Here is a 27,734-nt window from a genome sequence, read left to right as displayed (position 1 = left end):
TTTGTTTGCCTTTCTCTTTCTAAGATAACATAAGAATTGGAATAAACTGAGTTATATAACATTTTAAAAGAATTTTGTAGTGTCTTAAGTGCTTAAATGGCTCTGCTTCCTAGAGGAATGTAACATTTTCTGTTGTTAAACAATCCTAAAGTCTGTTGTTGTGATAGGAAATTGCATATAAGATCCACATTTAGCCTGAAGAGTTTCTCCAGTATTAGTCATTAATGTCAGCGTTTTGTTTTAAAAGGAATCAACACCCAGTGACTCCGCATTAGCAGCTGCCACTCACACTGTTAGTCAGCAATTACTGTCATCAGGTTTTAAATGCGGGATCAGAAAATGGCTTCCCAATATTATCAAAAAGTCTCCAGCGAAGTGTTGCATTTCATGGAAATAGAGCTATTTCATTGATTAGAAATTTAAGGGTTTATAAATAATTAGTTACTATTAATTGTCAATTTTTTATTTAATTGAAAACTGTACATTGAGAAGCGAAGCAACATTTTCAGTTCAAAAACCCTTTTTGCTGTGAAATTACTGAATAAATGGACATTGTAACTCAACGTTACTGTTGCTTCCAGATGTCGCTTGAGCATCAAGAGTTACTGGCGTACCGGAAACGTGCAAATACAATGGTTCTGGCCGGAACCTTTTTAATGTAAAAACAAAATATGCAATTAATTGTGCTAAAATGTTTAACCCATTAAAATCTCTGCAATTCCTTAATTGAACTTAACACATTAAAGTCCCAGCCCTAGTCTGTATTTCATCTCATGGTACTGCGAGAATCATATACCAGCCCCTGTCCACATAAAGTACTGAAAATGTTTTCTATGTGATAGCTTCAGTTTTAAAGCTGAATACTTTTCCAAAGTCAAAAGTAACCATGCAATGATTGGCCAGTATTGTAAATGCTAAAGTAAGACTGCAGTAAGTTTGGATTATCTGGAAACCCAGCATCTTCAGACCTAATGCTGGTAACTCCTCTGACACGGCAGTAATTCACACAGCATTGTTGTGCAGGAGTGTTAACCACCGAGCTTTATTGGTTTTACTGTGGTGTGAAGCAGCAACCGTAAACAAAATGGACGTCTTTACAGTTTTAAGAAGCAGCCCTCTTGATTAGATCATTTCCAAAGGCGCCTTTCACTTCCCCCCTTCATGCATGGATCCTCCGCTGTTCTGCACGGACCAGGACCGGCTCGGATTCAGCAAAGCGATTCACAGGAGGAACTGAGCATGTCGGCCTGTGTCAGATTCATTACTGCAATAGCTAAACTGGAGATTCTCTGACAGTAGAGTCGCGGACAAAGCAGGGAGATCCATTTTAGAATGGTGTAGCTTCCTATTTTTATTTTTGTTGTTTTTAACCCTCTACACACGGTGGTGTGTGTGTGGGTGTGTGTGTGTGTGTGTGTTTATTCAGCAGTGACATCGTTTGGAATGATGTCATCGCTCACTTTATCAGGCCAGAACTGCAACAGAGGCTCAGGGAGGAACAGCACAAAACTTTTAGTGCTCTGTAACAGAGTTAGCTTTGCTATGCGTAGCATTAAGCTAGCAAAAGCTTTACTTCATAAACTTCTGCTGTAAAGTAAATCATGACCTGGTTCTAAGAATAAAATTCAACAAAAATGTATATTGTTTTTCTTCCTAGAATTATTTTTACAAATCTCATCAGTCTGCATTTAGTAATTGCTCAGTAAGCATAATGAGGTTCTTGCGTTAAAAAGGGGAAATGTAGCTACATTCATAGTTAGCAAATGGTTCAGAAAGTTTCTCTGAACCTCATCAACTTATTTTCAACAAGCAGGAACTTTACAGGCTTTTCCTGAACATCTGTCGCATCATGAAAAACATGAAGGCAAAACTAATTAAACTGTAAGTATGTTTTCGGTTCAATAGCAGATACACCAAAGTGCCAAGCCTGTTTCTTTTTTTAATAATGTTTATACTGACATCATGTGGTTGAAACAGGGCATTGCGTACTCTGTGACTGCATTGCGAAGGGTTACAGAGAAAGAAATCTCATCATAAACATATTCTTCTTCTATCTAATAATGTCACTATTATTATTGTTGTTATTTTCAGAGTAACCAGCGGCTGGGCGGTCAGCCTCTCTCCACCCCAGTGGTCTCCGTCGCCACACCCAGCCTGACTCACCAGAGTCTGGGTTACTCCAGCATCAGCTCAGCCTACAGCAGCGCTGCAGGTTTGTTTGGGGTTCTTTCTGACCAGAATAGTTTGCAATATTAATCATTTCTATACAGTTTCTTGAACTTTATCCCATTTTTTACTTTATGTTTATATTTCTGTGGATTTTAGGCGATAGATTCATCCAACTTAGCATATAACGTAGCATATCTCAATCCCGTTGTAATCTGTTGATGACAATGACAAATAAATCTTATCTTATCTTAAAATATAAGTGTGAAGCTGAAGACAAATGATAATGTTCTCTAATAAACCTGTGAGGCAGAGGACAGCTGGATTTATATTGGATTTATATTAATAATAATAAATCTGAATGTTGCTGACTGCAGTGGGTTTTGTTATGACAGTTTGTATTTGTCAAACATTTAGACGGCATCCTGTCACCTTCCTTCCACTTAACATCTTTCACATAAATCACCAACAAAACACATTGAGGTTTGTGGTTGTAACATGACAAAAATGAGGATTCCAGACAGTAGGAATGCTTCTGTTTTCACTCCGACTCTCATTGAGAGCTGTCGCTGAACGCATCCCGTCTCTCTGTTGCCCAGATTACTCCCTGAACAGCGCCGACATGACGGACTTCGGCTCGGCCGCGGACCACTCTCTGGTCTCCATGACGCCCTGGGAGCAGCACCAGCTCAGCTCCTTGGGGTGAGCGCCTGGAGGATTTCCATACCGGAATGGGTCTTGGTTCTGACGGATCTGTGTTAGTGGAGAAGCAGGGTTCAGTTTCCGCTAATCTGGAGCTAAATTCCAGGAAAATGCAAGACTGCAGAAAAACTGAATTCCATTAAACTAATGCTAATCAGTTTAGAGCTGGCTTTGGTTAGTAACAACATATCAATATATTTGATATGTATTTGTTTGATGATTTTGATGACGGCATTTGTTTATTGCTTGTTCTAGAATTGGTGACTTTTGATGTTTTTATGACGTAAAGCAGTGTTTTACGTCATGGGCCACCAGGGGGCGCTAGGGAGACCTAAAAAAATTTGAAGGAAGATGAGAAAAGAATGCAACAAACAAAAACAATAATAGAATATATTTTTCAATCAAACAATATAATTTTTCAAACTGTAAAATCGTATCTATTTTTCAATAATTATTATAAAATATAAGTTAAAATAAATGAGTGCATATTTTTGAAAGGTTTTAAGCAATGACAGCAAAAATGCTGCAGATTTTTCACAAAGCTGTAAAAATCTGCAGCCTTGCGATGCTCTAAATTGTTTGTAAAAAATAAATAAAAAATTGTGACCCCATGTGCTTTCAACTTAACGATTTTGGCCCTTATGGCAAAAAGTTTAAAGCATTTAAAAAAATATATATTTTTTTAAAGCAAGCTCTTTGTGCCTTTTTATTTTGTCTGCTCAATGACAAACTAAAAAAATTACAATTTTACTGAAATTGACAAAATGGGTCTGATTTTTGTAGAAAACAAATCAATAAACTATTGCAGCATGCATCTAGTTTCTAAAGTTCTAATTTGGGTTGCGATATTTTCCTCTCAGTTAAAGCAGGTTAATGTTTGTGGTTCTAGTTCCTCCAAAATTAAGATGAACACAAAAACTTTGTTTATAAATTAGATTCTATTTGTTGCACTTAATGTTGTTTTGATTGCATTATTTTCCAGTAACAGAAATTACCCTGAGTGAAGAAAAAGGTTCCTGATTCTAGAATTTAAATCCGCCGGAGAGCTGCAGATGGCCCGTCCGCTGCATGTTGGACAACCCTGGTTTAGAGGTTTAGAAAGTCGGATTAAAATTCCGTCTTCAATTGATGAGCGTAAGAATGCATTCAGGGAATAAAGCAAACAGAAATCCAATGAGTCGGTTGTAGAAAGTTCAGCTTTTTTGCCACCAGATGGCGCTTTCACTCAACTCTCCCGGTTGTCTCCGTGCGTTTTTTTTGCAGGTCGGCCAACTCCAACCTCTCCATCAGCTCTGGCCACAACATCAGCATCAAAGCGGAGCCCATCTCCCCGCCGCGTGACCACCTCCCCCAGCTCGGGTACATGACCCATCACCCTGCCCCCCCTCGCCCCGCTCCTGCCCCTCATCCTGGCTCTCTGTCCTCCCGGGCGGACCTGGGCAGGTCCCCCACCGGCAGCGTCGGCTCGTCCTGCAGCTCCCACGAGGATGGCAGCGACCGGGAGGAGCAGCAGCAGCAGAAGCGACGGCCGGACCCCCGCCTGCTCCCCGCGGCCCGGTCGGACGGCGCCGAGAGCCCGACTCTGAAACAGATGAGAATGGACAGCTGGGTGACGTAGAAAGCCCGGCCTTTACCCGGAAAACGACGTTGGACATCAAGACAAAACGCAGCAGGGACACTTGCTATGCAAATAATCCATGCTTTCTGTTGATTAACTTTTATCTTCTCTGTTTGTTTCTCCTGCTGTTTTTTTTTTTCTTTTTCTTTTTAAATCTGGACAATCTGCAGAAAATTAGATCGATAAATCCCCGGCTGCGGTGCAATCACTTGGCTCTTGTCTGACGGCGTCGTGACAAAAGCATCGTCGTCTGAACCGAGCAACGTCTGAACTTCTCAGGGCGAGAACCATTTGAAGCAATACTCCCTCCACGCCCCACATCTGTAATCCTTCCTTTAAAAATAAAATGTAAATTACAAATGACTTATTTATATCGCTGCCAAAGCACCGTACCGTCCACACAGCAACACGTCTCATCAGTGTCATCGCCGTCCGGCTCCATCTGAACCACGTCTTTGTTGTTTTGTACATAACATCTCTATCATGTATCACGTGTATCGTAGCAACACAGTATTGTCTGTTTTGTCTCATACTCCCACCAGGTTTTGCAAAAATATACCTCTAAAGGTGGCTCCTGTGTCCGTTTTATGATTGTCACGTAACGAGTTCTAATGTTTAGTAAAGTTTACATCTTCCCTCTTAATCTGCTCAGTGAAGCATAGCGACAGCCATTTTTATTGGCAGGAAGTAGTCGGGGGTGCACTGATAAATCGGCCCACGTGTTCCCAGTTTTGGACGATAAGCCCAAAAACTGGGAACCACTGAAACATGTGCAACCGATCTTATCCGACCATCGTATTGGTGGCGGAGAGGAGCGACTAACAGACCCGCCCAAAAAGCCACGTCTGCATGTGTGCGGTTAGCAATACTCAACCTAATGTTGCCGACTCAGTGACTTTATTGCTTTATTTAATGACTTTTCAGACAAAAACAAAAAGAAAAGGTGTTATTTTTAAAGATCGGTCATCGGCCAGAAAACTGCAATCGGTGCACCCCTAACAGAAACTATGAAACTGACCCAGACCAGAGGTGGAAGGTGTTTAAATGCCGTGTTTGGAGCACACACCTCCTGTGGTAGTTTATGTTCTCAGACGGGAACGTTCTGAGATGTATCGTACATTTAAGATCCACCCTCCCGATTTGGTGAACGCTTCGTCGAAAACTTTCACGCTATTTTATTTGATCCATTTTTCTCGCTTGTTTAATTGCAGAAGTGTTATAATACAATTATTGTTTCCCTGCTGCAAACATGAAGCTGGAGTTTCCAGAGAGAAAAGTCTTTGATAATTCCTCCAGAGTCCCAGGTCCCGTTTTATCCTCTTCTGTCCTAAACGGTTTTCCTCTTTGATTCAGGCCTGAAGGGTTTGATGATCATGAAAGTAAGTCGATTTTGTGTCGGTTTAACCACTCCTGCATCGATGTGGCCATGTTTGTGCTCATAATCTTTTAAAAACCAAATAGAAAAATCTTTAATGGTAAACGGCACCAAATGTTTAAACAACAGCCTAATTTTTCAAGCGGTTCATCGTGACATTCAGTCTAACAAGGTTCCACAGCATCACAGATCCTCCACTGTAGGGAACAATGAACAGTTAAAGTCCCAGTAGGAGTTCAGTGCCACTCTTTGAGCTTTGGAGATGTTTTTAATCTCAGTCTTTTTATCATCCTGTTTATTAAATGTGGTGCCAAGATGAATATGGACCGTCCTTGTTGCCTACCTGCCAGCTGCTAAAAGAAATAAGCCTCTAAGTCATGTCACGAATGACTAATTATTGACCCATAAAAACTCAGATCCACTTAAATATAATAATAATAAAGAAAAGTTATTCATACCTTTATGTCAGCAACTGTGTTGCCAGTGGTTTAGTTGAACGCAGTCACGTCTTACCACGGGATTTACTCTCCTTACGGAAAAAAAGTGTTTAAATTAAAACTTTGATTTTTAGCATTTTTGCAGTGTACGGTTATGCCGTTGCCACAAATGGTACACTTATTTTAAGGCCGTTTACCCATCTTTAGCAACAACACCAATAAATGTGACTCCACTGCGCATAAATGTAACGTCTAAGTGAAGTAAAGCAGCTTTTACTTTCTCTGAGGCGTTTGGATTTGCAAAGAGACATTCTGTAGTGAACAGCAGCAGATAAAAGCAAAACCTCTGATCTAATCTGATCTAATGTGGTAAGAAGAAACTGGACATGTACTAAAGTGAACTCCATGGATGGAACCATGAAAGTAACTCGCCTAAAATACACTAACGGTGGAAATAGAGCACAGCTTTTATTCTTAAAAACTGTTCTGGAATTATGCTTTAAAAGTGAGTCCTCCAGTCTACCGGTGGTTCTCTTTTAAGATTATTTTTATTTTATTTCATTCCATCTTTTAAAAAGAAAGGCAAAACACGAGAGCACGAGTGGAACAGCGAGAAATTGGGGCAGTGTGGGGTGGTGCACAGTGGTAAATGTGGTAAACGGTGCAAAAGCTGCAAAGGAGTCGACCACAACAGTTCCTCTGGTTATTATACAGCAACTGTTTCCCCAACGACAAGTTTTCGCTGTTTGGATGTATCGAAAAATGTGAGCGCAAAAGCAGTTGAAGAAGCAAAGTATGATGCGCGAAAGAGAGAAGAAAGACAGAGTAAAGGGGGGCTGGCCGACTGCACACTTTTCAGATTTCCGTTTGTAGAGCTGGTCTAAGATTAAATGTGCAAAGGAAACGATGAGAATAGTGTTAAATGCCACAAAACATTTCCACAGATGTAAATAATGTCCTACATTGAAAGTGAACTCTTGTGGTGGTGGGGTTTATGGTCAAAGCTGCTTTTTAAAAATCTGAGGAACTGAAAGTCCTCAGACATCTCCTGTGGTAGTTCATGTTCTCAGACGGGAACATTCTTGGACTCCCCTGGATGTGTCGTACGTTTAAGATCCCCCCTGTGTTCAACTCGCAGGAATTTTTTCCCTCGCCTCAGATAGACCAATAAGATTGCGCGCTACAGCTCAGTTCTTATACCTCAATTTTGATACGATTGAAGTCGGGCCACGAACTTCCAGCGGCTTTTCACTCAACAGAATTGCCCACCCAGCGATAAAACGTAGCTAACGACAGCCAGGAGTTTGGACTCATTTGGATTAGATCAACAACATTTTCCAGTCCAACGAAAACAAAACGCATTCAACCCAGAAAGTTAGAAAACAGTTCTCCTTCCTCAGACCTTTTTAAAGACCTTTTAAATAAGTTGCTTGTTTTTTACTTTATGTCATGAAAATATTGGGTAACACTTTATTTGACGGGTTGTGAATACAAAATGTCTTTGTTATGACAACTTGACATTATCCAAGAAATCATGATCTGTCATAAATTTGTTATTAATATTATTTCTTACCCAAATAACTTGTCAAGCTTAATTGGTAATACTTTTATAAAACTGTAATGACACTTAATGACGTCATCATAACTGTTGCTACTTGTTTCACTTGACTTGAAGCAAGAGTTAATTTTAATGACTCTGTTAATATAGCATTTGACACTGTAATAACACTTAATGACGTCGTCATACCTGGTGCTACTTGTTCCAGTTGATGTAAGATGAATTTTTAATGACTGTTTTTAAAGCTTAATGAAATCTTTATTGTTGGTCCTACTTGTTCCACTTTATTTCAGGTAGGGAGAAATAATTACTGTTTTGTTAATGTTTTTTACAGTGTAATAACATTTAATGACATTATTATGACTGTCATTATGACATATGATGATTATTAGTTAATGTCAAGTTGTCATAACAAAGACATTTTGAATGATGTCAACTTTGTATTAAGGGTGTCATGATTTACCAAGTGACACTTTATGGCAATAGTCATAAATATTCATGAAGACTTACTCATGTTTATGATGGTGTCATGACATGTTTATGACGGTGTCATGACATGTTTATGATGGTGTCATGACATGTTTATGACGGTGTCATGACATGTTTATGATGGTGTCATGACATGTTTATGACAGGTGTTATGTCATGTTTATGACGGTGTCATGACATGTATATGACGGTGTCATGACATGTTTATGATGGTGTCATGACATGTTTATGACAGGTGTTATGTCATATTTATGACGGTGTCATGACATGTTTATGATGGTGTCATGACATGTTTATAACAGGTGTTATGTCATGTTTATGACAGGTGTTATGTCATGTTTATGACGGTGTCATGACATGTTTATGACGGTGTCATGTCATGTTTATGACGGTGTCATGATATGTTTATGATGGTGTCATGACATGTTTATGACGGTGTCATGACATGTTTATGACGGTGTCATGACATGTTTATGACAGGTGTTATGTCATATTTATGACGGTGTCATGACATGTTTATGATGGTGTCATGACATGTTTTTGATGGTGTCATGACATGTTTATGACGGTGTCATGACATGTTTATGATGGTGTCATGACATGTTTATGATGGTGTCATGACATGTTTATGACAGGTGTTATGTCATGTTTATGACGGTGTCATGACATGTATATGACGGTGTCATGACATGTTTATGACAGGTGTCATGACATGTTTATGACAGGTGTTATGTCATGTTTATGACGGTGTCATGACATGTTTATGACGGTGTCATGTCATGTTTATGACGGTGTCATGACATGTTTATGACGGTGTCATGTCATGTTTATGACGGTGTCATGACATGTTTATGACGGTGTCATGTCATGTTTATGACGGTGTCATGACATGTTTATGATGGTGTCATGACATGTTTATGACAGGTGTTATGTCATGTTTATGACAGTGTCATGACATGTTTATGATGGTGTCATGACATGTTTATGATAGGTGTTATGTCATATTTATGACGGTGTCATGACATGTTTATGATGGTGTCATGACATGTTTATGACAGGTGTTATGTCATGTTTATGACGGTGTCATGTCATGTTTATGATGGTGTCATGACATGTTTATGACAGGTGTTATGTCATGTTTATGACAGGTGTTATGTCATGTTTATGACGGTGTCATGACATGTTTATGACGGTGTCATGACATGTTTATGACAGGTGTTATGTCATGTTTATGACGGTGTCATGACATGTTTATGACGGTGTCATGACATGTTTATGATGGTGTCATGACATGTTTATGACAGGTGTTATGTCATGTTTATGACGGTGTCATGACATGTTTATGACGGTGTCATGACATGTTTATGATGGTGTCATGACATGTTTATGACAGGTGTTATGTCATGTTTATGACGGTGTCATGTCAGTCTTATTCACAACCCGTCAAATAAAGTGTTACCCAATATTGCATGATTAAATCACAGAAATGAGAGATTTACAAAGTAATTATATTGCATTTTAACTGTTGCTTTCAACTTGCCAGGCGGTGAACATTAATGAGGGAAGTAGCTAACCCTGGTAACTCTGGAGGAGCTGCAGAGATCCACAGCGCAGGACAACTTCTAGTTTTATCAACTTGGCCATTATGGAAGAGTGGCAATAAGAGGTTGCTGAAAGAAAATTACATCAGCCTGAGTACTTGAGTTTGAAGTATTTAGAGAAGATGAACAGGCCGACTTTTCAGTCTGTAGACGTACAAAACTGAGTGAGACAGAAGTGACATACCACTTTAAAACTGTTCCACAAAGTATTGACAATAGCTGACTAATACATACAATTTTTCACAGTTTTTGTTTGTAAAATAAAACTAATAATAATAATAAATTGAACATCATGTATCTCTTCCACCTCAAAATGATGCATCGCTTTTTCTTTGTTTGTCACATAAATCTCAACAAAATACATCAAAGGTATTAAAAGGTTAAATGCGTGATGATGCTTTTCACGGCGCCATATTGATTTTAAAGTCAAACTGAAAAAGGTTTTTATGACTGAGTTGAATTACTCGTGGCGCTGATTTGTCATACTGTGCACATAAGCTAATTGTGAGAATTAAATCCTTTACTATCACTATGAACAAAAATAGGTTAGTCGGAGTTTACCAGAAGTCATGGATTTTATTTTGAAATGACAAAAAGCCTGAGAAAGTTCGACCGTAGTTGGAATGTTGATTGAATTACATATTGATTAAAACTTTTTTTTTTAAATTAGATAATTCCTAAATATGACTTTTGCCGTGAGGTCTCACCAGGAAGTGCTTTTACTTTCTCAGAAGCTCGCGCGCAGTGTTGCTGAGTCGCGTGCTTGACTCCTGCTGCTCCGGGGCAGAGAGGAGGAGGAAGTCTCTGCGTCAGACACTCAGCCTGCCGTCGGTGTTCCGACCTGTCGCTGTTCGTCCTGACAGAGAGACGATGCTCGCCGGGCGCCATGTGAGCCAGGAACTGCTGTCGGAGGCTTTACGGAGCAGCGTCACGAGGTAAACCAGTAAAACATTAGGACTTTTCTCCACACTTCCTCTTGAGTAGAAAGTTACCTGTGAGGCTCGTCGAGGTGAGGCTGGCCAGGTGAGCACTTTCCTTCCTTTCCTGAAATACCTCGTCGAGTTGGGCGGCTGACTCATAAAAGATGAAAGCATTTCCCCGTGAGAGTATTCCTCGTTAAAAAAAAAAAAAAAATTATACCAAAATAGCCGCGCCTTGTTACATAGTTTCTAGGCTGTATATATATATTTCTCTCCTCAAATCACTAATATACATTATATATTGCTTCGCTTTTATTTCTGTTGCCCTCCATTCCTTCTCTGAGACTTTACTGAACTACAACTTTGCCTTTTGTATGACAAGGTCGATGCCTTTTAGTTAAAACCATTAAGCATAAATACTATAAGAAGTTAGACATGTCTAACTTTTCAATGGCAAACTAGAATATATAAATATTTAATATAAATAACACTCACACACACACACAAAGAGTGTGTTTGCATGTAAGACGCCGTGGCTCTGTTGTTTGGGGTAATTATTTAGCGGCTCAGGCTTTGCTGTGAACATGTCTTGCCTCATATCAGCGTGAAGGAACCACAGACTTTGAAACAGTTTCAGGAAATCGCTTCATCTCTTGCTCTGGCAACACCGAGCAGTAACGCAGTTTCTCAACCCCACCGGCCGAGAAACAAATAGATGCAAGGTTTTACATTTTGCATTTTGCTTTGTCAACATCAGGTGGTCAAATCGCAGTTAAGAAATTCAGATCCATTGCCCCTAATTCAATATATCTAAGATTTAGAGGATGTAGCGAACAGAAGTGCTTTAGTGTTTAGTAAGGGATTAACCCAGTACCCATCCTGGAACGCTGCTGTGCATTCTTTTGAGGTCTGTGGCTTTTTTTTTTTTTTTACTCTTTTTTTTTTTTATCCAATAACAGTGACCTGATTTGGGAATGAGAGCAGTACATGCTCAGGCGTTGTTGCAGATGCGTGTGTCTGCATGCTCGACGGTTAGTATTAACAAAATGCTCAGGATTGCTTTGCCAGAGTAGAAAAGCACAACTTGAACATCATTAGGATTATTGTCATCGCATCGATCCCACTGCCAAAGCCGCCTCACGTGGCAATGTCCTGATGGGAGAAAAACACAACCGTAGCTGACGGCTTTTAGATCTGTGTATTCCAAATAAAGTTTCCCAAAGTTGACCAAATGAGGATATTAAAGTTTCATGTTGGGTCACGCCGACAACTCAGCTCTCATTTCTTTAAAGGGACAGTGTTATAGCACAATCATCACCCTCAGTTGTTATAAAAATCCTATGTATATCCAATTTGACTTTGCAATGTAGCGCCTTGAAATTGGGCCTCTGTCTCTTTAAAACCTCCTCTCTTTCTGAAACTCCGCCTTCAGGAACTCATCACAACATGGCTCCTCTATTAACACTTTAGCAACGTTTTCTTCTTTGTTTTAAAACCAGCATTTCACTCATTAGTAGCTGGTATGATGAGCTCAGCCAGGTGTTTGCTAATAGCTGCTGGCTAGTCTGAAGGAGCTGAGTGAGGGGGTTCTGGGGGAGGGCTGCTCTGTGAGGCAGAAGTTTTGGAGAAGCTTTGTCCTTGACGGCGGGACTAGGTTCACCCAGGCGTTTTGCACAACTAAATGTTTACCGTGGGAGATTAAAATATTTCACAGACATGCATGAAAGAATCAAGGCGACACTCCAGGTATGGTTTTGATGAAGGAATAACATTATAACATTATGTAAAGCTTAAAAACATAACATTTACATAACCTTCATGTTTCATTTTGGGAGGTCGGTAATCAGCCGATACTTACATGTGAAAATTTTTTTCCCACCTCTGCAAAGGTCTGAAAATCAGCTGCTAAGGTAAAATAGCATATTTGTCTGGATGGAATTTTACATATCGAGCACTGAGAACGTATGGATCAGTAGCATCATACTGCCACTGCCGTGTTTCGCCTTCTGAATAATGTGTTCTCTTTGTTTCTTGAGGTAAAACTGCAAATTGGACATTTTATGTTCCTCTGTGAACGTTGGCTCTCTGCTGCTCTTGCTTTATTAACGTTTTTGTTGCCTAGCAAACAGCTGGACTCCACCAGTTACAGATGTGACTTCTGGTGCAGATGTTTTCATCGCATTTTATTTAGTCTTGGCACAGTAGAAACAACTGAATTCAAATGCATGCTAGAATTTTTTAAAAAAATTTCTATATTTATTAAAAAAATAAAAAACTTAGGGAAAACTTGTATCCTTCCACTTCATTATCATGCTGTATTTAGTGTTGATCAATCACATAAAATCCCAACAAAATAATCTGACATTTTCTTTTTGACTGTAAACGCTCACATTCTTACTTTTGAAAGTTTCAACAGCTACATTTAGGACCAAACCTGTTCTGGGTCTGAACTTGTTTTTCCATCACTCTGTAATATTCTAACCTTTCACATCTGTTTATTTATCATGGTCATATTGACTCAACCTGTGATGTTGCTGTTTTTTGTTTACACAGACCCTCTCTGAATCCTCTGGGTTTTTTTGTAAGAGAATCTGATAAGAGCCGAGCGTTTCAGGGCCAGGCTGACCTCAGGAAGCTCCTTGACCTTTGCTGGCTGCAGCCTTTGCATGTGAACGAGAAAATTTTTCTTTCAGTGCGTCTAACTCTCTGATTATTGCAGCTGCAGGTCTCAACGTGTGTTTGCTGCAAGTCACACCAATTCAAAACCCTGCAGAAATACCACAGACCTCATGTGCTAAGTCAAGGTTTTATATATAGCGCATTTCAGCAACAGTGGTAGTTTAATTGCTCTTCATTGTAAAGACATAAATAAATATAACATAACAGTGGCAAAGTAAAGAGAAGTAATAAATTGTAATCTGGATTAGATTTAATCTGTTTCTCAGTTGTTATTAATCAAAGGCAGCTCTAAAAAAGTGACTTTTTAGTCTTGATTTAAACGAAGTTGATGTTTCAGCAGTTTTACAGTTTTCTGGAAGTGTGTTCCAGATTAGAGGAGCATAAAAACTGAATGCTGCTTCATCATGTTTGGTTCTGGCTCTGGGTTTGGTTCTGGTTCTGAGAGGTCTGGAAGTTGATACAGCAACAACAACAGATCTTTAATGTATTGAATTTCTAAGCCGTTCAGTGAATCAGAAGTATTCAAAAGTCTCTGAGCTACAGGGAGCCAGGGCAAGGACCTGTGAAGACACTGTTGCAGTAATCAATGCGATGAAAGATAAATGTCCCATTGAACATTTTGATAAGGGCAGTCATCAGGACTGTGGTGAGCACAGAAAAGGAAAAAATGTAATCGTTTCAGTCTCTCTTTCTCTGTAACCTGCTAAAACTCAAACACTCTCAGTCATGGTTCAGCCAACCATGACAGCACAATGGTTTGAAATCACCAGGAGGAAATACATTTTGTTTTGCCCAATAAGTTAAAATTAGAATATATGGAAGTCATATGATTTCATCTGTTATTGTGTTGGTGCCAAACAAAGATAAAAAAAAAACTGTCTGTATTTAAAAAAAAAAAAAATTTCTCCATAAAATCTTCATGCGCCCTTTTCTGTCCTTGACAGCAACATGTGAGATCAAGGAGAAAAAATGCAACTACTGTAAAAACATTGCATATTGTTTCATCCCTGATTAATGCATCTGTTGGTGTTTCAGCTGTAGTGGAACCGGTGCTGGTTTCACAGAACTTGTATCATTTGTCACATCTGGAGTATTTGAATATCCTCGCAGCCTTCGCCGCTACGAGAACAGCAGCGGGTTTATCTGTGTTTCATGGGTAAACAGGAACAGTTATTTATCTGCACCGGACTGTTACTGAAGGTTTTTAGAGCAACACTCGATCGCCACAGCTCTTCAATCTGTGCCTCACGGCTGTGGTGGTGGTTAGCGACCGAGCTGATGGCATCGTTAGGATGGCCAGAGTTAATCATTGACCTATATGGTCTCTGTGTAAAGACAGCAGGTGACTGTGTTTGTGTGAAGTGGGAGGGACCGGCTAGAAATGATCGCAGGAACAAATCAGCTACTAATCAGCGGCGCTTAGATACCGTCAAATGTTTGTACGTCGAGGATGTTTACCTTTGATTCCTACACATGCTGATTGGTTGTGGTTTTAGTCTGACATAAAAAAAAACAAAAACCCTCATCAGGTTTATTTTATAGATAGTAAAACACAATGAAGTGAAAGGAGTGCATGCTGTCTGCTGTCCTCCATTGTACATCCTGATAGTGCGTCTTCACAGGGTAATTAAACGGACGTCATCCGACCATGAATCCATTGCTTCTAGGTCAGCTAACATGCTTTCTGTGGCTTATTGTTGGCCATCAGAAATGTGGACTTAAGTCAGATTAGGATCAAGACTGCTTTGCAGTTATGTCACTCCATAAGGAACACGCTTTGATGCTTTGTTTTATGATTACTCATTGTCTTTTTGTGGCTACTTTTGCTACAAGCGCTAACCTCAAATGCATCCATCATATGCCTTTTCCCACAAAGTAAGTCTGTCAAAATCCTTAAAAGACTGAAACGACTAGCCTCTCTTCTCTGTTCACAAATCAGAACTCATGCGAGATTCAAAAATCCATCCAGCATCGCAGAGCAACAGGAGGCATGAAGTGGAGTTATAAGTGTTAGCTAAAGGTTAAATACGTCTGCAGCACATTTTGGTTTTGTTCTATTTTTTAAGTGTAAACGACACTGAATGAACTTTTCTTGGCTCAAACTCACATTGGCAGGTTTGACGTGAGCAAAAGCACTGGTGGTAGAAATGTGTGTCAGCCGTCTCCACCTGTGGTTTTATAGCAAAACAATACCACAGGGGTTTAAGCATGTTTTGTTCTAAAATATGGGCTCAGTCTGATTCAAACATTTCTAAACATCCAACACTTTTCAAGTAACTATATATAGTTTTATAATCTGTCTATCCACACTTTATTCTTTGAAAATTGTAACTAAATCTCCAGTCAGTTTTTTAAAAGCATTATTAGAACATAATAAAAAATAAGTTTAGTTTAGAAACCAAACAGGAATCTATATGTACTGCTAACCAAATAATCAAAAAATCTGGTTTGTTTTTTACATTTCTAACTATTTCAGTTTTTCTTCTTTTACATTTTATTTTTTACTCCCACAGTCAAAATCAGAGTTGTATCTTTTTTTAGTTTGTTTAGGTTAGTTGTATCTTTGTTCAGTTTATCATAAGGTAATTGTCTACTTATCCTCCTTTTTTAAATGTTGAAGTTGGTTTTGTGAGGTTGAGCCCAAATGTTGCGTAAAATTTGCTTCCTTGGGAATCAATAAAGATAAAATAATAATAAAAAAATGTTGAAAACCTGTAAATTAAAATAGAAGTGGTTCTTAAAATTGTTAAAGTGACAGGACAGCAGCACTTGGTGTGCAAAAGGAGAAGTTTATGTACAGAAGGTGGTGCAAGATGACTTTATTCACTTATATGGCTTAGATTGATGTTGAATGTTAGTTAGTAACTGCATACATTAGTGCTGCAACTATAGTTTTAAATCAGTTTTACATATGTACCAACCAAACTACAGAACCTACCCTACCTTTCAGGTATTTTTAGATACCAGCAGGTTACAGACTGAAAGGTGTTTGTTGTTTCTGTAAATTCCATACTGTCAGACTTAATGATTGCTGTCTTTCCAACGTTGTTGCACTTTCGAAACCAAAGTGTTTGAAGCTAGTGTTAGAGTATCACCTATATCCTGTTTAGTAAGCAGGATATAATACTTTATTTTAGAGTATGAGGAAACTTATAACTTAAATATGGTTGGCAGAAAGACATTTCTTTAAATGTCCCTCCCTGCCCCAGGCCTGGTTTTCTTTCCTTTTACTACTCTATGATTGTACTTAGCTAGAGATGCAACTAACGATTATCTGATCGATCAATCCGTTGATTTATTCTGATGATTAATCAAAAAAAAATTCTGCAGATTTTTCATTTGAGCCTTTTTTATACAATATTAGAAAGTACATTAATATAAACAAATGGTGCAATTCTTTCAGTGCACATGATTATTTATAGCATAAGAAGCATCTGCAGCTTAAAACAACTTCTAACATCATGTAAAAAGCTCAGCCCTTTCTGCTCCACTTAGCATCAATACAGTGTAGGACTGATGTTTTGATTTTTTTTTGTTAATCTGATTGCTAATTGGATAGTAAAACAACTAGTAGATTTTTATCTCTATATTTTACAGAATTTGAACCAGGTGAAGCTAAAATTACGCCACGTGTGGCGTTTTGGGTAGAACATATTTACAGATAGTTTTTCTGTCTTTAATGCAAAGTGTATATATTTATTGTACAATTTTGGCTCAATTACTTCTCTACAAAATTAGTTGACGATTATTTCACTTATCAATTCATCACGATTAACTGGATTAATTGTTTCAGTCCTGCTCTCAGCCCTGTGATGGAAGACCAGTTCATGTTTCTGAGCTTTGTGTGAGTCTGACCTCCAGAAGCTGCTTCAGATGTAAATCAGGTATTTCTGGGCTAAATTGTTCTTTAACAGTGACCCCACATTCATTCTTTGATGTCATCGTCTATTTTCCATCGATTTGTTTTGTCTTTTTTTGTCTTATTGTCTCGGTGTGAGCGTTGGCTCCACATCGGCGAGTGAATTACCTAAAAAAGTGTCTGCATATTGGCTCACCAATTCATTATCGGTTGAATTTCTAAAGAAATAGACAGAGAGCCACTGACGTTATGATGCAGATGGTAGACTGTGATAGGTTGAACTGTTGCTGAAACACCAGGATGTTCTGTTGTAACGTAGAATCAGCCAGCGTTAATTTCTACAGGACTTTAAAAGGAAGCTGCAGATAAGCACTTCCCCGATTTTCTCACATAAAGATTGAAGAAGAATTGTTAAAACTCTCCTTTTTGAAATCCCTAAAAGCGATGGAAGAAATAGGAATAGTTTAGATTGTTATGTGATAAAATTTGATTTTGTGAAACGTTTTATTTGCCATGCCAAGCAAAAAATATGCCTCTTTACTTGGAGCAGTTGTTGGACTCGTGTTCCAACAAACATGAGTGTCATAGAGTAAAAATAACATGTAAATCCTACTGCATCTATAAGTCTCCTTCTGTCTGTCAGGCAGCCATCAGGTAGTCGTGTTTTACGAGTTTTCTATTGGGCCACATTTTTCCAGTCAATGGTCTCAACAGAAGCTTATATCTGCTGCGTGAGCTGACAGGAGTCTTGCTTGTCATGTTCCTTGACAGCACCTTCACACCCAGCTGCAGACTGATGACTCTGCAGTTCAGTGGCTGCCTTAGGAGATAATACATAGTGCTGGTCGATGGTTGCGCTCTGTGACGTTTGGTCACTCCAAGCAGACGGACAAAGAGAGATCTCAGCTATTAAAGCCGACTCCTCTAGGTAGGCATTACCTGTTTTGGTCTGTTTGATTTCTTTTTGAAAAGCAGAAAGTTTGTTGTGTTTAGCCTTTGAGTTGCACGAGCTGTGACTGGCATGAAAGAATGAAGTTGAACATAAGTTTCACTGTTTACTAAGAGCTACTGAGACATTCAGAAGTTCGGCAAAAGAATGCTAAGCTCTTTATCAAATGCTTCCTTTTAATTTCTTTTAGTTTCACTTTTTAAGATCTTACAGTTCAGTTAGGCAGGTTTCCTAAGGCTCTTAGTTAGCAAGCAGTGAGATACGCGACTCAGTGTCTGTGCACACACTGTGAGGGCAGTGTGAAGACTCTCAGCCACAGTGGAATATAATAACAAACATCTGGACATCTTCACATCTGTATCGGAGATCAGAATTACAGGAAAGGTAGAAACACATGTTCACTCTTATTATCTAATGCTAACGTTTAATATATGTGTTGGAACATGTAGGAATGAAAACTGTTGCAACATGTAATTGTGCACTGTAGGACAAATTAATGTGATGTAGGGCTGAAGCAATTAATCGTGACGAATCAATTATTGAAATAATCGTCAATTAATTTAGTAATTGATTGTTAACTGGAGTGTACATACACAAAAAAGGCCATTTGCTGAAAAACGTATCCAGAGCTGTAGCTAAGCAAAAACTGTACAAAGTGTGTGTACAATTTGCATTTAAGACAAAAACATCTGTGTCTGTAAACATGTTCTACCCTGAACTCCTCAAGTGGCATTTTTAGCTGCACCTGGTTCAAATTTTGTAAGGAAAGAAAGAAAGAAAGAAAGAAAAAAAAAAAAAACTATCAAAAAAATTTTAATTATTGTTTTAGCTGCAGATTCATCCTTTGCTGCAAATGATCAGGCGTAGACTAAAGAAATGCTGTTATTGTCTTATTTAATACAATTATTTTAATTATTTTCTCCTTTGCATCTTTAATATATTTCAAATTTTGTGTTAAACAAAAAAAAAAAAAACACGGACATAAGCGGTTAATCAAACAACCTGCATAATGTGCCATTTAAAAAAAATCTGATTAAGCGTCAGGATAATCAATAACTAAAATAGTAGTTGCAGCTCTGCTTGACATGGTTGTTTTTTTATTGTTTTTTAGAAATTGTTGAAGTATGAATGTTTGTTTTTTTGGTAATATTTGGTATTTTCTAGCTGTGTACAAGATGCAAATATATAAAAAGTGACAATTTCTCATAGGTTGTAGAGTTTGGCTCTTAACCTTTGGGTAAGTAATCTCCAAGAGGAGAACTGTATTTATTTAATACGTCTTGAGTGGAATGCAGACCTTAATTGATGCTGAAGATCTTCTTGTAGATTGCAGTTTTTCCTTTCCTTCCTCCCTCTCGGCTCCTTACCCTCTGCATCGCATTACACTGACTGATGTAATGCAGTTCATGGATGTTTATGGAGTTGGAACAGTATTTATTGGATTTCTAAATACACTTATTAGATGCATAAACGCTGCTGTGTGTTTTGTAAGACAAAGGGAGTCGATTCTGGGCAATATCCACAAATCCATGAATCGGTCGCTGCGTTTTGAGATGAGCTGAGTCAGAGGGAGGCGTCGCATTGTTTAGTTTTCGACCTTCTTCCTTGTAAATAAAACCAGATTTTGCAGATCATAATCACACGTCACGCCCGCTTCCAGCTGCTTTCCTTACATCCACATTCAGGAAACGGCAACTCTGACATGCAGTCTAATGATTGTGCTAAGTATTAGCCTTTTTTCTTTTTTTTTTGAGTCTAGTATGTTTTATGTGATGTGTTGGTGGGCCGCAGTGTAAACCAAAAAAACCCTGAAAAACAAGAGACATGCCAAAGGACGGTAGAAGTCTCTTATTTGAGCAAGTATTAAATTCCTCTTTAATAGGAATCACACAAACAATTGTTTATAAATGAATAAAAAATTGTGTTTGTGCAGACGTCTGCTCTGGAATGAGGACGCGAATATTTGCTTTAGACCACTAATAGTTTGTTGAATCTTTTTCTCTTCCTCCTTTTCCACGCCTTTGTTTTAAATCATAAATCAAAGCACTCTGTTGATTTATGTTTTAACATACATCATGCTGCACATTTACTCTGATCAGACGTTTGGGAAACGTTTGGCCCTTTATGCTGCAGGTGATGCTGCTCAGACTATTGAATCCTGTCCAAGTGTGAGGTTCATAACCCTGCAGCTGGAGCGCTGGCTTATTTAGATGGCTGTCAGTATAATGCTGCTTAAAGGGAAGGACTATGATGCTGATTGAGAACTCACTAGAAAGGAATGCATTCTTGGAGTATCCTCAGTACTATAGTTCATTATTTCAGAGCTTAAGTTGGACTTCTGCTTTTAGCTGGAAAGGTGCTAGCCAGTGTTTTGGAACCATGAGAAAACTTAAACAATAGGGGTTTATAAAAAAACAAAACATCAGTTCCTATTTTGGTCTTGATATCGTGATGGCTCATAAAAACACAGAGTGGCTAAAATGCCAGTGTTGTGATTGTTATATATATCTTTCATATTTATTAACTCTGATTTCAGAAAAATAGTTTAAATATTTTTGAATGATAATAAACTGATTGGTTTTATTTCCTGATAAGGATACATTAATGAATGATTTGATGAATAAATTAAATGTAATATTTTTATTAACTGCTAATAACATAAACCCTCCGTCTTCTCTGTCATGTCAAACAGGTGCATATCTTATATTTATGGGTTAGTAAGTATTTTAATGCTTCCAGGAACAGTGGTATTCTGAAAATGACTGGTTTCAAATGTTGTGCATGTCTTTGTGGGGTTTGATTTTTATTTGAATGGGGATACTTTTTCAATTGATTTATGTTTATTTTACAAAATCAACAAAATTGACAAATTACAGTAAATGAACAAAAAATGAAACTTGTTTCCAAATACATATTTTTTTAATGCAGATTGCTTGTTTTAAGCAATAGAATTAGTATTTTCTGCCACATTTAATAACCATACTGCAGTGTCTTTATTTTTAAAGCCCCTATGACCGTATTGGTAATAAATGTTTTTGCACACTGCTCTCTTACATGCAGTGAGGAAATGTTTTTTTGAGAGTACAAGTCTTTGTTACTGCCTTCAAAAGAAACTTGGATTTTAACTCTGAATTATTAAAACATGAATTTCCCCAGGCTGATTTTTCTTTCCTTTCCTACGTGATCCTTCCCAGTGTGGGGTCTGAAACTCTTGGTATTTTTCCATCTCAGCTGAAAGTGGAATTCTGCTCTTCTTTTCAAATATTTCCATAGTAGGTTGCAGGATTTTGTCAGCATATTTGAATGCATTTGCTGCCAAACACCTTGATATTCAGCAATAACTTGCTGCGTTTAAATCTTGATTGAAAATAAAAATACAAAGAAAGGACAGGATTATATATAAAATGCCAGAGATTAGGTTGATCCAAGAAGTCCCACCTCACAAGCAGAGACTTTTTCAGGCAGATAAATTCCTTCTTTTGGTAGAGATGTGAATATTTCGGTGTCTTTTTAGGGGCACAATTCAATTCAAAGGCGATTTTTGATTCAGAAACCAATTTGTTTCTATTCAAACGGTCCAGAGATTCTGTGTAATTTATGAGATTGATAGAAAGGAAAAATAGATTTGTGCATGCAATTCTGTAACTTAAGTTGCAAGGATTAGGTTGGCCAGCTGCCTGGCTTTTTCTTTAATAAAAAACACCAAAGAATTATTCCAAATACATGCAGTGAGAGAGACGGCCTCCTACGATGGCAGAAAAAGCGTAATGCGAGATGAAGCATGCTGGCAAATATTAGCGTAGAAGACAAACATTAACGCATTTTAAAATCGATTTTTGAGAGTTTCAAATCAATTCAGAAGTTTTAAGACTTGTACCTGAGCTTTTCTACAGAATCTATTTTCTATCTTCCATATGGTTTTGGTTCCTTAAACGGAATCACAAAAATGACCCAAGTTCCTGCAGTGGAAACTTACCTTCTGTTGCCTGTTTGTGTTTGTTGCAGCTCCGATCTCTGATTAGGTGTGAAACAGCTTGAGGAGCTCGTTGAAACTTAAGTCGTTTTGGCTGTTGGCTTAAACCTAATGCTCCTCCGTGTTTCTGTTTCTCACTCCAGCTGTTAGTGATGCCCAGACGCTAGCCGCACCTCTGCCCACGATGGAATCCAAGAAGCGGAGCAAGCTGGACATTTTCCGGAAGAAAGTCCTGCCTCATCTGCACCGGGGCAAGAAGAGTCCCACCAAGCATGTCCTCCAACCCAACCACATCATGGACAACCGGATGAGCACGTCCGTCCCGGACATAAGAGACATGAGGCAGGAGTACGAGCGCGTCGCCTCCAGCACGCAGCCACACCTCTACAGCTCTCAGAACCACGACAGCGTCTCGCCACTGGTGGACAGGCGGACGGGTGGGAGTGGCCTGCAGGTGCCCAGCGCCGCTAACAAGCGCGTACACAGGCGGAGCATGCCTGCAGACTGCACAGACTGGGATTTCTCCCAGGAGGCAGTGAATGGTTTCCGTGGAGAAGAGACGAGCTCGATGGAGACGCAGCAGAGAGCCGTTTCAGGCATGGAGCCCGAGGAACTGGCCCTGCCAGAGATAATGACTGTATACACACCAGACGGGCCTGCAGAGGACGCTTCACCGGACAGTACACAGGTATGCTAACTGCTTTTTAACTAAAATACACTGATATGAATCGGTTCTTCAGAGATAAGTGAGAGTTTGAGTACTGAATGATAATGGTTTAAACTTCTTTGTTTTCAGAAAGCAGCAAATTAAAAACTGCTAGCTTGTTCATTTAAAAGTAAACTAATAATAAATATATGAAAAGACTAAACATTAAATATTCTATATAGACCAGGCCTGTCATGGTAACAAGTTTTGTTGGACAACAAAGTGTCCCAGAAGTTTTTGCAATAATCTTGTTGTCTTGAGACCATTTTCTAGTAACATAACGGTATAATAATTCAAGAACACATCCTCAAAGACCAATAAACTTTATATTCTAATGAACATTTTAAATATCCAAAATAAATAAACAAAACAACAGAAACAACAAATAAAGTGAATGATGAAGTTTTAGTTTTTTATAGAAACAGAAAAAGAAAATTATGCAAATGGAAATTATTGAATTTGTTTTAATTTATTATGCGATTAATTGATGTATTGCTTATTGCGACAGGCGTAAAATAAACTGCATTTAAATTACAAACAACAATGAATTAAATATAAAACATATTTGAAGACAAGCTTTAAGAAACAAACAGTGAATATAAGTGATACAAATGAAGAACTTTACAGCTGGATGTTCAGGATGAAGGTAATAAGAGACTTTAATGAAATAAGACTTTGTTGTGTACATTGGTGTGGGGGAAGGTATCGGGTGTATTTGCATAAAAATGAGAAAGTTTAACTTGGAGGCGCTGGATAAACGACTGGTGGTGCAGAATTTCCACCCAAAACCAACAGTCCACAGCAGCTCTGTGCAAACTGTGGCTGTGTGACTGATGGCATCGTTTTTAATTGGTTTTCCTTTAAACAGGGTCAAGAAGTGTTGTGCAGGTTTTCTCTTCACAAGAACAGGCTTCAAAGTTTTAGCTAAAAAAGATTAAAGCTGAGGTATTTTATGTTCATAGTTCCCTTTTTATGAAAAGACAGGGACTTTACAGGGAGCTTTACTGTAAATCCACCCTCTCAAAATTAAGTAGTTCACTTTTATTGATTCATTTTCCACAAAACATGCCCCTCGTTCGCTCCAGACCAGCTTTCCCTAGACTATGTTTGTCATTTTTTAAATAGTGAATCATAAATGCTGAATTGTTTCTAGAGCTGCACACATTGAGCGGATGTGCTGACATGTTTTGGGCTGAGGGTTTGGTTTAAGTGGGGCTTCACAACAGAACAAGGATAGCAACCGGGGATATATATATATATTTTTTGTTTGTTTTTGGTGTGCAGTTTCTACAGCCGATACAATGAGACATATTTGCTTTTACAGTTATTGACTCATTTCCAAATGTAGTCTTTAAGGTTGTGGTCAGAAAGTTCAAATTTGATTCCTCAACTCGTCTTTATGCTATGCTTCACATTTTATCAGACCAACTCTTGGAGAGCGTGTAAACGGTGGACGTGGATGACTTGGGTAGTTTTTTGTTGTAGGGAGGGATGGTAAGTCTGGTTTTCAATTACATGGAGATGCAGGCATTTATAGAAAATGAAAGTCTCGCTTGTTAAATGAAATTAATTACTTAATTTTGATGAAGTGGCAGAAGTGGAAGTGCTTTGGACACCTTACTTGGTTGTTGCTAAGCGTGATATAAATCTATAAATCAACCAATCAAAGAGTAGAAATGAATTAGAAATAGTTCAGAGAAAGCCAAAAGCCATGTCCTGTAGGAATGCAGCAAATGGTATGGCATGGTAGTAGCAGCATCATTCTGTGGGAATGCTTTTCTTTAGCTGGTAGAGTTGACAGAATAATGGATGGAGCTGAAAACCGGACGAAGCTTCCTGTCTCCAGAGGTCATTGGGCAGAAGCCATGCAGAAAGACCCCAGGCTGGGATTGGAACCGAGGATCGTTTTACTGCATGAAAACAGTGTTACCAACAACTCCAATGTACATCCACTGTAAAAATGTTAAACATTATGAAGTATTTCTTGTCTAGTTGCCAGTGCAAATATCTTGGTTATCTTAAAATAAGATGAAAGTAACTTTTCAGAAGGATTTAGGAGCTTCTTTTAAGTCAATAATACCTTACTATTGATTTAAAAACATACTTGTTGCACTGGCAGGTTATTTCAGGTATAACAAGACATTTTTTCCCATGTTGTAAAGGAAATAATCTGCCAATGGAACTAGAACTTTGTCATGAATATTAGGGAATTATTGACAAGCTCCGATATCTTGTACCTGTAAGTTAGTTTTGTTTTATTTCACGTGTACTAATATATTTGCACTAGAAACTAGACAAAAAACTCATGGTAAAATTTTGTGCTTGGTATTTTTTTCAAAACATAAAAAATTAAAATATATTTGTTTTGTAGTTTAGACATCCAGGACGGTCACAATAACAATTTTCCTGGATCGCAAATTTCCTCGGTAATTATTTCGATAAACAATCATGTTTTTGTTTTCAGACAATTTTCAAGAAATATACTGACAATGGATAATATTGGAAATACACCCTGTCAAATACCAATACACTTTAACTTTGTAAAGAACACTTAACAATGGAACTGGAAAATGTTTTAAATATCCAGAATAAAAAACTACAACCAAAAACAATAAACAAAAAGGAAATAAAATGCACACAAAACCGAAACCATAAATAAAATGCATCATGCAGTCAAAAACGATTAATCATCAGAATGGAAAGGATTGATCTAATTGTAATTCATCATGTGATTAGCTGGTTGACATCACGCAATGTGAACAGGTTGTAGTGACTGAATGCCTTGTTAAGGCGCTGCACGTTACACGGATGTGTGTTTAACAACGCGACCATGTGGTGTGCACACAGCAGGTAACTAGATCCTGTCCTAATTATCGGAGACTCCTTTCTGCACGAAGCAGCCAGCGTGGGTCCTGAGCTTCTCTCCCAGTTTACAGCAGCCATTTTACACCTGATATACAGTTGAAAAAATGTTTAGTGCAAAGTTCACAGGAAATGACAGTGCACTTGTAGGCATGCTGTAGACACATTCCCTCACGACAATAGTGAAAAAAATTATCTCAGGGACCCTCCATGATTTCTCTCTTTTTGTTGTGCGTTTTTAGGGCTAAGTCTGTTTGTTTCCTGGGACTCAGGAATTTTTAATAACTTGCTCAGAGGATTTGTGTCCATGGCAGTAATGCCAAACAGGAATCAATACCTAACCCAGTAGTTGTTAAACTACCTCAGTCCTTTATTACCTGTAGCTATATGCCTTTTAAAAAACACTTTCCTTTAGTGTCATATGACTTTTAAAGGACGTCTCATCTTTAGCTGTACAATATAAAACTCCTGATTTCTGCAGCCTCATGACAAAGGACAAGGCCACGTGGAATGTAAGTGCAACTATGCTGTTGAGCAACTTACGCTTTTGATGTTTGGCTAATAGATGCAATACGTATTGTGAAATGCTTTTCTTTGAAAGATTGTGAAAAAAGTACAATTCCTTTTCCTTTTTAAATGGTTTCATTTTTGGTGTTAATATGAAGTATGGAGTTTCTTTGCACACTGACGAATAGCAGATGATGATTTTAAGTTAGATGGTTTTGGTCAGAAGATCTTAGTTGACGTATACATTATTTAGAAAGTGATATTTTGTTTATATTTTGGCTGTTATAGTTTTAGATTAAAGATTGTATTTCAGCTCGTACCCAGCTTTTGACTTGTTGAAGTCGTGTTTTCATCGCTCTGTTTATTCATTGAACCGGTTTATTGACGACAACTGAATTCTTGGTGACGACGCAAAAATGTGTTTTTGTTTCATAGAGAAAAGTTGGAAAAGGCTTAAAGCAACAATTAGAGTGAGTTTAAGGAACATCAAATAGATATAAAAATGCAAAAACAAAGCAAGTGGTGCAAATCTGTGTGTATAATACAAAGTTTTAAGGAGGGCTCTCTGGCCTCCTTGAGAAATTTAGAATTATTCCATTTATTAAATCGTTTTTACTAAGTCAATACTCAGTTAAAAAGGACTAAAATGCAAGACTAATTGGACAGAGAGTGAAGAAGACTGAAAGTACGGCTGGGTTACGTAATCGCAAATAAAGGTAATAAAGAAATCAAGAGCACAAGACAAGAGCATAGTGCAGAATGGCACAGACTGTAGGTAAAAGGAAAAGCAGAAACCACGACTAACTGGAAGCAGCAAAGGAGACGAGTTTACAGAGTTTGACAGGAAGCAAAGATGAGGAGGGGGTCATTTCACGAGAACCAGAGGGGATTTTCCAGTCATGACCTATGAAGTAAGTTTCACAAAAAAAAAACAAAAAAAAAAAACAGCAACACAATTTTTCTGTCCATGGTGTCAGTCATGGTTAGTTAATCCTGAGTCATTTTTTAAAATTCATAGTCAGAAATTGCTCTAAAAATGTGTTTTTGTCTTCAAAACCTAAAACCTATTTTCTCTTTAACTATTTACTAGCTAAATTATTAGCTACCTTTGAGATTGGAGATCAGGCTTGTGCTTAAATTATTTTCAAGATTTAAGTCACTGACTTGGTAACTAAGTAAAAAAAAAAAAGACTCGTTTGAGAACAAACCTAAACTGACTGATTCAACACATAGAAGACAAATCAGGCCTTTTATTTTATGGTTGATGTTAATGACAGGCCATAACTCCTTTTTTTTTTTAACACCTCCCCGGGGTCTTTTGTGGGCTCTAGTG

At 38.1% G+C, this 27,734-nt stretch overlaps 2 protein-coding genes and 1 long non-coding RNA gene across 9 annotated transcripts in view; 2 read left to right on the top strand and 1 right to left on the bottom strand.

The window, feature by feature from the left end:
• LOC114143294 (myocyte-specific enhancer factor 2A-like) overlaps window positions 1–5,057 on the top strand; it is a 47,125-nt gene extending 42,068 nt beyond the window's left edge. For all 3 annotated transcript variants that reach the window (XM_028015183.1, XM_028015180.1, XM_028015181.1), the window contains 3 exons: window positions 2,092–2,212; window positions 2,766–2,868; window positions 4,132–5,057. In XM_028015183.1, coding sequence (XP_027870984.1) covers window positions 2,092–2,212; window positions 2,766–2,868; window positions 4,132–4,486 — 579 coding nt within the window. In that variant the 3' untranslated portion in view covers window positions 4,487–5,057. The remainder of the gene's footprint in view (window positions 1–2,091; window positions 2,213–2,765; window positions 2,869–4,131) is intronic.
• Window positions 2,553–4,119, bottom strand: LOC114143296 (uncharacterized). Its single transcript, XR_003595211.1, has 2 exons — window positions 3,864–4,119; window positions 2,553–2,919 (listed from the first exon to the last, which is right to left on the bottom strand). It is a non-coding gene; the product is annotated as an uncharacterized LOC114143296 (long non-coding RNA).
• Window positions 5,058–10,723: 5,666 nt separating the features above from the next.
• Window positions 10,724–27,734, top strand: part of mctp2b (multiple C2 domains, transmembrane 2b) — a 46,655-nt gene continuing 29,644 nt past the window's right edge. The window contains exons 1-2 of one of the 5 annotated variants that reach the window (XM_028014824.1): window positions 10,724–10,881; window positions 22,470–23,014. In XM_028014824.1, the coding sequence (XP_027870625.1) occupies window positions 22,511–23,014 (504 nt within the window). In that variant the 5' untranslated portion in view covers window positions 10,724–10,881; window positions 22,470–22,510. Of the gene's footprint in view, window positions 10,970–18,628; window positions 18,738–22,469; window positions 23,015–27,184; window positions 27,313–27,734 lie in introns of those variants that run through there. The other 4 variants (XM_028014827.1, XM_028014825.1, XM_028014826.1 and 1 more) reach the window with 4 other exon arrangements.

This window comes from Xiphophorus couchianus, chromosome 4 (assembly GCF_001444195.1).
Source record: "Xiphophorus couchianus chromosome 4, X_couchianus-1.0, whole genome shotgun sequence".
Classification (NCBI taxonomy): domain Eukaryota; kingdom Metazoa; phylum Chordata; class Actinopteri; order Cyprinodontiformes; family Poeciliidae; genus Xiphophorus; species Xiphophorus couchianus.
The sequence above is the reverse complement of the archived record's forward strand: the minus strand, read 5'-3'. Positions and strand labels throughout refer to the sequence as shown.